At 35.9% G+C, this 14,848-nt stretch overlaps 1 protein-coding gene across 2 annotated transcripts in view; it reads right to left on the bottom strand.

Moving 5' to 3' along the window:
• Positions 1-14,848, bottom strand: part of EDIL3 (EGF like repeats and discoidin domains 3) — a 418,218-nt gene that overhangs the window by 145,736 nt on the left and 257,634 nt on the right. For both annotated transcript variants that reach the window (XM_030324171.2, XM_030324179.1), the window contains one exon: positions 2,651-2,832. In XM_030324171.2, the coding sequence (XP_030180031.1) occupies positions 2,651-2,832 (182 nt within the window). The remainder of the gene's footprint in view (positions 1-2,650; positions 2,833-14,848) is intronic.

A 14,848-nucleotide genomic window follows, 5' to 3' on the forward strand; every position in this document is an offset into this window, starting at 1 on the left:
TGGACGATGGGCTAAATGCGTGATGGGTGTTAAGGAGGGCACTTGTTGGGATGAGCACTGGGTGTTATATGTAAGTTAGGAATCACTAAATCCTACTCTTGAAACAATACTACAGTATATGTTAACTAAAATTTAACTTAAAAAATACTTTTAAAAGACTTTTTTTTTTCAACGTTTATTTATTTTTGGGACAGAGAGAGACAGAGCATGAACGGGGGAGGGGCAGAGAGAGAGGGAGACACAGAATCGGAAACAGGCTCTAGGCTCTGAGCCATCAGCCCAGAGCCTGACGCGGGGCTCGAACTCCCGGACCGCGAGATCGTGACCTGGCTGAAGTCGGACGCTTAACCGACTGCGCCACCCAGGCGCCCCTTAAAAGACTTTTTATGTGCCTGTATTGTTTTTCTGTGAGAGTTCATTATCACCTTCAGACTAAAAGCAAACTAATAATAATAATAATTTTATCCCCTTAAAAGAGGTATTTAGTTATTTTAGTTAAGTTGATAAAGTTATGTTTAATCTAAATTTCTCTAAAAGTCAACCACTGTCCTATTCCATTGAGGTTATTTCCACTTATAACTAGTGGGATAAAGAGAACTTAAAGTTGATTTGTACTTTGGAAGGCAGAATGATGTGTAAGGTTAAGGTAGGCAATAAAGTGGGACAAAATAAAGTGAAAAGTCAGGACTGAAACATTAATAAGGTGTTTCTCAGTAAAAATACCACAAAAGGATGTTATTGTGGTTTATTAAAACATGGCAATGACTGTGGCTCTCAAACATAATTTGCCAAACCGAGATGCAATCTAGTGACATTGTCTCACAGTGTTGTGCAATTTTTGCTATTAATTTTAATTTCTAAAGCTTTATCATGACTACAATCCCACAAATGCATTTCATAACAGGCAACTAAGCTGATTTTTAAAAAAATGGTCTCTGCAATGATTTTTAACAATAAAATATAGGCATTTTTGTTCTCATCTATTTTAAACCTTAATTGTATATTCATTAGCTTGGGGTCAAAAGTGTATAAATGTGCCATTTCCACTATCTGGAATTCTCTTTGCACATGTAGCTACAGATTAGAAAAATCATGTGTAATCTAAGAAGCAATTTCTGCAAATGCACGCAAAAATAAATTCATCAAACAAAACAATTCTGGTAAACACATGGAGCCATATAATTAAAGAAATATATATAGGATATGTAAAAATTCACAAGAAACCTGAACAAAGGAAAAATCTGAAGGGGATTCTGGCCCAGTTCCTAAGGTATGGAAATCATGTTACCTGGCCATAGATCAACTTTTCATTCTACTAAATTCCTGTAAATCAATGCCTGTACATTGCACCTAATAATGTCAAATCATGGATTTCCATGTTAAAAATTACCTCTGACTCCAAATACATAGTAAACAAAATCGCTCAACTACTTAAATCAAAATTCTGTAACAGCTCCATGGAAAAAGCCCCAAACTTTTTAGTATGTGTGAATCCTAAGGCACACTTACCTCACTCGCTAAATTTGAACATGTTCCTCTAGCAACTTATACACGTCATGATTTTCTATATGATGTTCCCCAGATTCTCACCTAGCATCTTTGATCATGCTGCTCTGTAGGCTTTTAGTCTCCATTGAAAGGCATTTTCCAAGGCCCATCTAAAAAGCTATTCTCCCATAGGCTTTCTCCTGATAATTATTTCTTCCACTAAACGCACCATATACTGGGTATTCCTTCTCTTCAGCACACACTCAATGACTTGTTACATGTTATTAATGTGCTCTCCCCAACAGGGGTATAATCTTACACACAAATCATGCTTTAATCATCTTTTCTGTCTTCCTAATGTGTAGTTTACTTACATACTACTTACTTAAGGTAAGTCCTCAGAAAGCATTTAACTGGATAAAATACAATGTGCTGGTATTATTACCATCCATCCCATTTTAGGGAAGTCACTTACGATCTTGGTATATCATGTTTTTTTCTGTTTAAAAAAGTAGCTGGCTGATGATAATAAATAAAAGAGTATGAGTTGAAAAACCCTCAGCTATTGAAAGAGGGTGCTGAAGACATTTTTGGTATTTGTGTTATCTATTCTGTACATTATATGTTCTGTGCATGTGAAACCACTTCTAAGACGGAGAAAGAAAACATGCATTTTTTATTTTCTTGAAGTGTCAAAAGTTGTGGCCAAATGTTAACAGGTGGCCTATGTGGAAACCTTCTAGGGGAGCCTGGGTGGCTCAGCTGTTTAAGCTCTTGATTTCAGCTCATGTCATAATCTCACAGTGGTGAAATAGAGTTCCTTTCGCTCTGAGCCTGGAACTGGCTTAAGATTCTATCCCTCCCTCCCTCTCACTCTGCCCCTCCCTGGCTTTCAGGCACTGCATGTGCTATCTCTCACATAAAAAAAAAAATAGCAATATTTATACCCCAAGAATTTCAACATTTTTAACCCTCAACACACTTTATAGTCAACGTACATATATCCCACAGTTTCAGATTTCATAGCCAATTTGGACTCAGCTGAATCATCCTGTCCTCTGTCACCATGAAGAAAAGTCACACTTTGGGCTGTGATTTGTATTCTTTCTGAAATGACTCTGGTCATTCCTTGGCAGTCACCTTGTCCCATCCCATGTGTTACCTGAATCCATGGCCATCTGTCATTTTCTGCAGCTGTCCATGCATTTATAAGCCCCTTCTTATTGAGACGTGCATAGTAGGGATACCATTTCTGGAGTCCAAAAAGAGCTCGGTGGGTAGAGGAAGCTGTGATTTGCTGATTTGATATGATTCCACCTTCGATTCCCAATGGGCCTGAGCATTCTGGGAACAAATCAGGAAAAATTGTGAATGTATTAGAAATAATCCACATTTAAAATGTGGCTGTTAGATTTGATGGGAGATATTTTTTTAAATGAATTTATTTTGTACCATCATGCTTTTGGAACTCCTCATGAAGGAAATGATTCTTTCTCCTGATGACACTCTCTTCTTCCTTTGCTTTGAGTGTGGCACCTCAATAGATACTGCCTTCCTGCATTATGACTCTGCATTATGCACTGTCATCCCTGGGCTGTTGATCACATCAACCAAAGTGCAATGCCCTTGAAAGACCTACATCATAGTTTACATTTTCAGAAATTAGCATACCTCATTAATCACAAGCTTTCAATAAATATCTTTGATCCATTGTTTCTTGACTAGCCTATATCTGAGTTTTGTGTCAAAATCATTTTCATACTGACTTTACATTTCCCACCACTATAAATTTTTTTAACTTTAATTTTTATAAACATCATCAGATATGCTTCCAACAAAAATGGCAACATGTAAATACGTCAACTTTTAATAATAACTTGAAATATGTTACAATAGAAACACGTAGACAAATTATTTTTATGAAGTTAAGTAGGTAAATTCTCTGAATTATACATAACTTACATACACCAATAAGTAAATTAAGATGTTAAAATATTTATATTTCTAATATTTTAAATTCAAAATTCATAGCTAAACATATAGGTGTTTTGTACTAACATTTTAATTTAATTTTATTTAAATTTGTTATCTTGGAAACTTAAGAAAAATTTCTTTTTAAAAAATTTTTTTTTCTCAACGTTTTTTTATTTATTTTTGGGACAGAGAGAGACAGAGCATGAACAGGGGAGGGGCAGAGAGAGAGGGAGACACAGAATCAGAAACAGGCTCCAAGCTCCGAGCCATCAGCCCAGAGCCTGACGCGGGGCTCGAACTCCCGGACCGCGAGATCGTGACCTGGCTGAAGTCGGACGCTTAACCGACTGCGCCACCCAGGCGCCCCAAGAAAAATTTCTTAATAAAAATTTTAAATTCTAACATTAAGCATAATGTAATTCAAATAATACGTTCTTGGATATCAAATGGCAAATCTACCTGAAAAGTATATATATGAATTTCTTATTTCATAAATTTCACTACAAACTAAATTTATTAAGGTTTGAAAATTCAGAATAAGTACTATTATGATACTTCTCTTAATTTAGGTTATACATTATACTCAACATTTTGTCAAGTTAGATTTGTACAATAAAGATGATAATTTCATTATAAAATATACTATGCTGATTGATAAGAATTCCTGAAAAGATGAAAGGAGTACACTGACATTATTTATCAGTATATATAAGCCAGCTTGATCAGTGATTGTCACCAAGCATACTCTGGATTTTAATAACTACTGAAGCCCAACGCTTGTCACTAATTAAATGTTTACACTTAGAATGTAAAAGAAATAATTTTGCAGCTGCACTATAAAAGCTAATTTTATTTATCTTAAAAAATTAAAAAGATGTTTCTCATTGGTAACCATTTTTTCATTAAACATAAACATGTTTCTCCTTTGTATTCCATATTCAGGGAATAGGTAGCTCAAGCACATTACCTACTAACATTTCTCCAATGGCTTTAAAACCTTGAGATGCTTTTTATGAAATGGATGAAAATATGTGGAAAAGTAATGATCTTAATCAGACTTTATCAGTAAAGATGGCATTAATACAACAAAAATTGCACCTTGATTATTGACAACTGATAAATTATATACTTTTAGGTAGACGTACTGTATCACTTTGAAGTCATTCAATTAAGAAGCCATTCATTTTTAGAATTGCAATATTGGGAGAGGTAATAATCTGATTTTCACATTCCAGAGAAACTAACCTCAAAACCTCAGATGTTGAACCTTTGGATTCTTGTTTTGCTTTTCACTTTAAACTTCAAAATCTTTCCAGACTTCATAAAAGCACTAGGAGACTTTCATGATGATACTTTGATTTTAGACAATTGCAGGAGGCTGGCTTTTTAAGGATATTGCCATGAAAGGAATCTCAAGCATCCTTGTCTTGAATTTGTGCAACATTTGGATGGGAAAATGCCACAGGCAAGGAGACCATTTACAAGTCAGTAAATAGGAGACTATAGGCCAGTCGGTAGAACAGCAGAGTGAAAGAGCCAGCTTTAATTTAATTTAATTTAATATATAATTAAACTCCATGATGGCCTTAGAAAAAACTCTACACCATTTAGTTGGGTACTTCTAAAACCCTTATGTTGAATTGGACATTCTCGCCAAATCTGTAACCATTTTAAAAGGGAGAGATTAGACCTCAAACCACACTATTCAGTAAGTCTACTTCACTGATACTCTTAACCTACCAACTTCCACTTATTAATTAACATGTCAGCAAACACTGTTATATTATCAGATAAGTCAAATATCCATGAACAATTAAAAAAATATATATATATATATATATTTGTGTCTATATACCTATATGTATATCATTTTTTACTCTGGCTTAAGGATCCCGATCTTAGTTATGCCCTCACTACACATACATTCAAACAAAACACAATCAAAAAATATAAAGTGACGTGTTATATCTTTATAGGGCTTTACAGCTTATAAAACATTTTTACATGAGCTTTCCCACTGCTGTGATGCCAAATTTATTGGTATTTCTTTTCTCAGTCTTCAACTCCACACTTTTATTTATTTTTTTATTTATTTTTTGTTAATTTTTTTTAATGTTTATTTATTTTTAAGACAGAGAGAGACAGAGCATGAATGCGGGAGGGTCAGAGAGAGGGAGACACAGAATCTGAAGCAGGCTCCAGGCTCTGAGCTGTCAGCACAGAGCCCGATGGGGGGCTCGAACTCACAGACCATGAGATCATGACCTGAGCCAAAGTCGGAAGCTCAACTGCCTGAGCCACCCAGGCGCCCCTCAACGCCACACTTTTAAAAAATAAGTTTTTATAATGTTCACTTGCATACTGTATGTTGCAAATCAATAAAGCACACCAGAGGAAACATGAGTATGTGTGGGGTTCTTGAATGAAGCATGCATCCTTCAAGTGCCAGCTTACTTCCTTACTGTCTAGTGGTCCTCAGTTTTTCTTGTTTTAAAAATTGGGGTTATGGTGACACTGTGATTCACCAGCTGTGAGAAGTGCTTTTCTTCTATAACTAAAAATTGTTTAAAAAGAATGTCACTTGCATGTTTCTCTTTAGAGCATACTACTGAGGTGATCCTGGACTTTTAGCTTCTCTGGGGCAGGCACTGGGTCCCACACAGTGTTGCACCCTTAGGTGCCCGTGGTGGTTTGTACATACACTGAGTTTAGTCAATAGGTGATGCATGTTGGTATTGGGGGCTATGTTTTTCCACAAAGTAAACTCGTAAGCAAATCCATGGCATATACTTTATTTCACACCGAAAGTTGTCACAACAGTAGCTCTTCTTCACTAGCTAATCATTTGGATCACAATCAAATGGATGTCGTCATAATAAAAAAGTTCAAAATCCAATTTCCTTTTGCCTGTGCTATCCACTTCCCCAATGTCCTATTAAATTCAGCAGTTACAAAAACTAATGAAGGAGTTGCAATTCAGAATGCAAATGATTATACACCTAAGATTAAGTGACCTTAAGCAGTGAACAATAAGATGCTCAAAATAAAGTTAATATGGAGATACATATCATCATCACTATCAACAAATAGAGAACAAATATGAAATAATAATTGATGAACAACATAATACTAGACGCGCATTCTGAAGTTCAAAAAGAGCATTCACATGTATTTTCTCACATCAGCAAAATGGTACTTCAAAGAAAAAAGGTTAACACACTTATTTCATAAATGAGAAAACCTTTGTGAAGGGAAGTTAAGCTTCCAGATGAACTTCAATTCCAGATGAGCCTGAAACTGAAGCCGATTCTTTGCCCATAAAATAATAGCAACTGAAGAGCAAGTGAAGAGTTAAGTAATTCTTCAAAGGTTAATTCTGGATCTTTTTCTTCTGCTGTTATTTTATATGGGGTGTGTGTGTACTTATACCAGGAGACAGGATAGGACAATTAACATCAAGATAACATGTAGAGTATCACTAGTGACATTCAGGATGAGACAGAGCTTTCCTAAATTGGGATACATTAAAACAATGGGTGACAGTTTATGGCAGAGAGCCACGGAAGTAAATATTGAGGTTTTCATGGTGGTTTATGCCCCATAGGTGTTAAAAAATTCACCTACTACCATTATTGGCCTATGAACTGCTTATCTAATAGGGATAGGCTAATTCACTTCCAACTAATTTATTGACCTCTTACTATGTGCCCAACCATCCATCAATCCTCCATTCATTTAATTTGGTTATCTAATAGGGATAGGCTAATTCACTTCTAGCTAATTTATTGACCTCTTACTATGTGCCCATCCATCCATCAATCCTCCATTTAATTCGGTTTTGAAAACTGCGTATTTATTAAAGGCATCCTATGTATTAGGGACTTTTCTAGGCAGTGGCAATACCAGGATAAACAAAGCAGAGAAGGTCTCAGGTCTCAAAGAGTTCATATGCTAGTGGGGAGAAAAACTGTAAACAAATACTTGAATAAACAAGAAAATACTATGAAATGATAAGTAAAGAAAAAAAGATGGGTGAGGCAAGTGGAGGTGTGTTAGGTGATCAGAGATGGCCTTTCAAAAGGTGTCACTAAATCTGATCTCCCGGTGAGTGAGAAGCAGGAGCTAGCTACTGTAGTAAGTTTGTTGCACTGGTTTCCTCAAGGAGCTTTTAGTCCAGTGGAAGAGACACACACAGAAATTAAAAACAACAACAAACACATTTGAATGTGGTATCTGTGATAGTGGATGCACAGAATTCAATGGGACATAGGAAGAAGTAATCATAAACCACTTGGGGCTCACGGAAGGCTCTCCAGGAAAAGAGTGGGAGCTAGCAGAGTGAAGAAGGAAAGAAGGGAAGACACAGAGACAGGAACCAGCTTGGTATGATTAGAGAAGCAGAGGCATTTCAGTACCACTAGACCAAGATGGATTGGGGTGGGGATGGTCAAGAGATGAAGTGTAGACAGACCAGAACTTGCTGAGAGAACTTGCTTGGATTTTTTTGAAGGATTCTAACTATGGTCATATTTTCATTTAATACCAATCATTCCTGCTATACCGCAGAAGGTAGGTTTAAGAGGGGAAAAATTATGGCCGAATAGCAGGCTACTACAATTGTAGAAATGCAAAATGATGCAGATCTGAAAGAGGGATGAAGAAGAGGAAGGATTCGAAGAATATTTAGAAGGTAAAGTTGGGCAGACTTAGTAATAATGAAATGTCCGATGGAGGAGAGAAATGCAGTTATGTTCAAAGATGCCAGACAGCATAGACAGTGTCCCCTTTAGTTGGGATTCCCATATTTCACAAATAACACTGTTGAATCCTATCTTTCCCTGAAAATTTTGTCAAATATTACTCTTGCTGTTGTATTTAACTTGGGAGGACCTTCTTTTTTCCCACCTGCTGCTGTCATGCAGACCCTACTGAGCTGCAGCCACATCAATCAGGCTGCAAGGACAGGATTGAAAAGAGAAAATCTGCCTCAGTGCTCAAGCCATACTCAGAACTACCTACCCCCTACTCATTCACATGTATTGTGTGTGTACATCTGTTGTCCCACAAAACAGTGAGCCCCTCTGCAAATAGGGATTATATCCCTCATGGCATCCAGCAGTAAACTTTGATCTTTTTTTTAAAAAAAATTAAAGTTTATTTATTTATGAGATAGGGAGGGAGCACGAGTGGGGGAGGGGCAGAGAGAGAGGGTCCGATGACCTACACTGACAGCAGAGAGCCTAATGCAGGGCTGGAACTTAAGAAACGTGAGATCATGACCTGATCCGAAGTCAGACGCTCAATCAACTGAGCCACCCAGGCACCCCAGTAAGCCTTGATTTTATCAGACAATAAATATTTGCAGAGGGAGCTATTTTTTAAAAAATAAACATGAAAGATAAGCTACAAAAATGACAGGTAATATTGTAACATTTTATTTGTGTAATTCATTTTTAAATTAAAAATTATTTTCACCTATTCTCTCAAGAGTACACAGATACAGAGGCCTCCTTTGGAAATTGTTTGTATGCTGAGGAAAGAAGAACACTTCTTTACTAATGAAAACATGGACTGACAGCCAAGCGAATTACTTCTCTTTCAACCAGTTGCCACACAACAGCTACCAAGTATTTCTAAAAATTGTCCACCGTTATCCCTAAGGTGGGCCTAGTGGCAATTTGATCAGTGGCAATTATGGTAGCAGAATACGGTAGTCTGTATTTGCTGGCTGCTAGATCTGCGTTTACGCATCTTTAGTATCGTGCTTACTTTTGTCAGGTTCAACAACAATCCTAAATTAATGAGTCCAAGCAACATCGATTACCAGAGGCTTTTAGACATCATTTACATGGTCAGTTAAAACAACTGCTTTCCCTGAATTGCCTGAGTGGCCTGCAAATGCCTTATGACCTGAGCTGGACTGTTCAGACTAACTCTGCACCAGTGAGTAATGTCACCTGGCAGGTTGAGCAAGAACAGCTGGGCCAGCCAGGGCCAAGCCTCAGGTGCCCTTCCTAGGGCAACTTCCCTGCCTTTGCCAAGTCGGTGTGAATAAAATGGTTTCAAAGTGAAGTCCTTCTCACTCTGCAAACTCATTCTCTGGAGTGTGGCAAATAATGGTGTCTGCATTTTATTGATCTTGCAGCTGACAAGTAAGCAGTGCCTCAAGATGTCTCACATCTTGTTCCTGAGTGTGCTGATTAAGCCTTTCAAATAAGAGAGATGCACGGCTGAATCTGTAACGGGAATGCACTACTTTCATTTGCTCTATCTCAATATCCAGACATCTTCAGAATGAAAAGGATTTCAAATTAAAGCCACGTTAGAAACAAATCTCCTTTAAACGTCTCTAGTCTTCTCTTTCTCTGAACATCTCATCTTCTCATAGGACTGAGTCCTCTGCTGTGCTTAGCATAGCACGATAATTGCGCTGAACACAAGCACTAGCGAATGGATTACTGATGATCTCCAAAACTGCAGAAACTAATGCTGATTCAAGCATTAACCTCCTTCTGTGCCCCCTGGACCACGGCCTTTCCTTTATTCCTAGCGTTTCTTTTATTTTAGAGCTGTCTTAAGGTCAGGCTCTGAATTGGTGAGGGAGAGGTCAAGGCCACTATTCCTCACGCTGTGTGGCCTGGAGGTTAAAAGGAACCCTGAAGATTTTTTTCTTTTTTCTGGTGAGATTTGTCACCTAACCGCCCACACATTTGCTCTAATTTATCTCAGGCTATCATTTTTCTGGTATTGGGGGTGGCATCCGAAGGCAAGAAAGGGAATGAAGACAGGAAGTATAAGAAAGGTTGCTCTCAGGGATGGGGCTTGGATGCACTGGTTTGGATGTAGGAGAGTGAGAGGTGGCAAAGGAGCTCCCTGGACACAGTGTGGAAATGTGCATATGCACAGCATAGCCTTCCCTCCACTCGGTCATTCACAAATTCCCATGAGCACCCTCTCCCTGACCTCGAGTGTCAGCTTCTGGTCACAGCACTGGAAGTAATCACCTTAAAAGAACTTAGAATGGAGATCCCATTTGGTGATGTTTGTTTCTCTCCACACCTAAATATCGCTTCTTTGTATCAGGGCATAAATTTCACATGTGACCATAGTAACACTGATTAGAAGAACTAGTAACTACAAAGTCATAAAAATAGTTCTCAAGAATTAGTTATGCTTATTTGGATGGCACATAAATGTATGTGCAGGTTAGAGAAAAGTTCATTTTGTTGCGTTGCAGTCTTGAAGATGATTCTGTGATATGTGGCCACTAAAGAATTTTCCCCATTCTATAGAAACTGTATTCTATTATTTTCCACGTTGGAAAGCTCAGAGGTTTCCAGGTTAAATGATAAGCAACAACTATTTGTGCACATTTTTTTTCTCTTAGATAATATACTTTGTAAAGGTAGAAACCATGCTTTTTGCATTATTTATGTTTCCAAAGCACTTAGTACAGTGCCATACAAATTGCCAGCTCTCTGTCATCATGGGTTAAAGTAAATTAAAACAAATCATTGCTTTTTGGAATTGCTTCTCTTCTTCCTTGAAATTGAATTAATTTTCTGAATGTAGATATTATCACTCTGAAGTTTCAACATACTGGGTGTGTGTTAAAATCAGAAAGGCTTTCTTGGTATGCTGGGATAACTTGAAAATATATAAGAATCAGCTTTTGCAAGTAGGGGAAAGATCATGTTTGAAATAAAAGCCAGCATTCGTAAGGTTACAGATTCAATTATCAGCCATCTCGCTATTTTCTTGTAAAATATGGTTATGCTTTTCTTCACGCTGTGTTATCTCAAGTCAATTATGATATATTATCAGCTTAAATTAATTGTTTTGAATTGAGGAAAAATTAAAACCATGAATAAACTAAATTATAATAGGAAAGTCAGTTTTTTTAGAACATTGATGCAGAATGATGTTGTTGTTTAAATAGCAGGGCCTATGGGCTTTAATACTCAAAGGTCAAAATTTGTATTGAGATGGTTCACAAAAGTCAACAAAATCTAGTAAGATTACCATCCTATTACAGTAAACAATGTTGCTACAGCAAGTAGAAGAATGTGTTTTAGTTTGCTTAAGAAGCATTCTTTCAAATGAGAAAAACATATGGGCTTTTGAAGTGCTGAATGCACTTTTGCAGCCAGGCAAGATTTCAGTAACTTGTTCTTAGGCTTCCACTTAAACTGAACAATCCATCTTCTACCAACTACGAAGATAACAACATGGTTTGATGAAACATTTGTCTGTAGAGTCAAAAGCCTGCAATTCAAAAACCTGCAGATGTATACCTATTCTTGCCTTCTGACAAAACATACATCTGCACAAGAAAGAGCTAAAAAGGGGTATAAATGCCAAGGTAAAATGCTAAAGGTAGGATTCTGTTGCTTGGAGAAACTTGAGTTGAATACCAATTGTAAATACTCAAACACTGCTATGCAGAGGGCATATTCCCTTGCTTTTAAGTTATTTACATCTTTTAAGATTTTGTTGGTGAATGCATATCAGGATAAATACCACAGGGCACTGCCTCAGATGTATTGTTATAAAGCAATATTCTTGACATGCCAACCACTGATTTTTATTTGACTGATAAATCATAGTCCCAAATCCAATGATCAGCTATCTAGCCATTTTTTCCTATGCCATGTGGTTGTGTTTTTCTTCACACTGGATGCTAACTCAGGTCAAGTATGAAGCCTTAGTGTTGCAGAGGTCAAAAGAAATCCACGAGTTTAAAAGGGAAGCCACTGCAGATGGCAAGATATGTCATAATGAGCCCCCTCTAATGCTAGAACACTTTGGAAAGTAGGCAGAACAAAGGATAGAGAGCACAGAGAAGCTAGAAAGTGTGTAGTAGGTGATTTGTTTATTTGAATCCTAGAGACTTCTACATTATGTATTCACTCCTAAAAGTATGAAGAAATGTTTCTCATATAGAAAATAAATAGATAATACCCATATAGTCAGAGAAGTATGGGAGTTGTAGAAGGGAACTAAAAATTCCAGTATAGAGCTAAGACAGAAGATGAATTCTTGATATATGCATTTCCTAACTAAACATTCCTAGAGGATAAAGAAACACAAAGGCTTTGCATATAGTATTTGCAATTGCTTCCGTGGTTCTGTAAGGGAAAATTCAACATAGAATTTTAAACAGAGCAAATGTAAAGCTATTAAAACAAAGGATGCTTTATGAATCTTATAGAAAGAATATTCTAGAAGAATTTAACAATTTTATGACAAACCTGTAAAAACTAAGCCAGCTTTTCATACATTATCTCTTATTCAATAGAGATTCATACTAGTTCTGTTTTATAATGTAACGAATATGGGCCAGCCTATTAAAATAGAAAATTTAATATTTGCTTCTTTTCAACTTTATTATATGTAACAATAAAGTAGACCGTGATATTATGCATTGTCCAGGTTAAATGCTCATTTTTTTGCTGGAAATGTTTGTAGAAAAAATAACTTCTAAATTTTGTATCTGAGCTACCTAATAATGCATATGTACATTTCAAAGAAGCAGAGGTATTTAAAAATCTTAAATCTGGATTTAAAACTTCAGCTACTGAAATGAGCACAGAATATTAGCTGTGTTTAACAAAATACCCATTATTGGATAAATTGCTATTTTCTGATATATACCAATAGGATACATTACTGTTATGTAGTTCAAGCTAATGATTAAGTAAATAAATATGCTCCTATAAACTTATATTAAAATGTATGACAAATATAAAGTTTTAAACTACAAATAATCTTGTGACTGCTCATTAGGAAGTTGTAATTTTGAAAAAAATTAGTAAAAACTAGAGTTTCATGCTTTTTGTTAAGCTTTTAATTAAAAGACAATTTACTGTTTCTCTAATTTTGAAATTATTTAAAAGACTATGTTTTTTAGAAGCTTCCACCTTGTTATGTTGGATATCTCACCACCCTAGTATATATATTTATAGGATTAGCTAGGGATCAGGTAAGGGCCATCAAATCACACACATAAAATAATGCAAAGTAATTAACGCAAAAGAGGGGTGGAAGAATTACCATCATTTCTAAAAAGCCAGTACAAATAAAGAAAACAGTGACTTGTTTTTCTGAGGAATACCTCCTATGCTTCCAAAAACAGTAAAAGCAGTTATTTTATAATTTAAAGGTCTTCAGGATACAGCAGTATATAACTACCATTTTTAATATACAGAATGATAAATTGTATAAAAATAGAATCAGATATATATATATATGATTTTGTTATAAAGCAAATATATATATTACCTTACATAAGTAAGAAAATATTTCATTAAATGAACAGTATTCTTCAATTACCCAAATTCTCTGTAACTACAGAAAAGATAAATGACTATGTGAACTATAAATTGCTCAGGCAGGGGGTTATGGTAATACATATATTTGGTGCCTTCATACTTTCAAAAGTTATCTGCTCAGCTAAACTAAAACTGTAAAGATTGAGAAGGAAATAGAAACACTTGTTTTGTATTAATAGATTTAAAGGTGTACAATTTCATAAGATCATGCATTTTACAAATGTAAGTAATTTGCTTGGGAAATAATCAAGGTAAAAAGTAAGTGTAATATACTGCTGACTCGTGATGTACATGAAGTGACTTATTAAGTCTTGGAAAAATGTTCTATTATAGCAGTTCATCAAGACAGCTCTTCATGGCACTTTTGGTTAAGGGTATGAAAGAAAATGTAGTTCCTGATATCTGTATTTTTAACAAATCTGAGTGATACCAATATACAGCAAAGTATGGAAACTGTGAGTTAATTGTATTACAAGGAGAAAAACACTACCCACCTTAGGTTTGTTCCACAAATTGGAAACAATATAGGGTAAGCACATAGTAAATTATATGGCAATCAATATGCCCTTAGTGAATGGTAGTTCTTACGTTGTTGTTATTGTTATTTTACTGTTATAAAGCAAAAGTGAGAGTTAAAAGTCATGGAAAGGGGGAGTTGACTTTCACTGTGACTATTTGGAGACCCGAGGTTTCAACATCTTTGCTGGTACAGGCAGGTTTTACATGCATTTACTTCTTATATGAGAAATAAGAGTAGAACATCTACTCCCATTTCCCATGCAAACGTCCTCTAATAAAAATTAAAATACATACAGGAGCACAATTATTAATCATGGGCAGTTACTGAAAATGATTCAAAATGCTATGTCACTTGGCATCTCCTTAATATCATATTCATCATCAGATATTTCTGTCGTCAAGGCATTCAAATTGTCAGATAAATCTCTGCCTGGGGGAAATATAAACTATAGCTTCTTGCAAAGAATGAAAACTAAGTGATTCCCCACAGTATATTGCCAGACTTGCTGGAAATAAAAATAACTAATTAAATAATC

The sequence above is a fragment of the Lynx canadensis genome, chromosome A1 (genome assembly GCF_007474595.2).
Source record: "Lynx canadensis isolate LIC74 chromosome A1, mLynCan4.pri.v2, whole genome shotgun sequence".
NCBI classification, from domain to species: Eukaryota; Metazoa; Chordata; class Mammalia; order Carnivora; family Felidae; genus Lynx; species Lynx canadensis.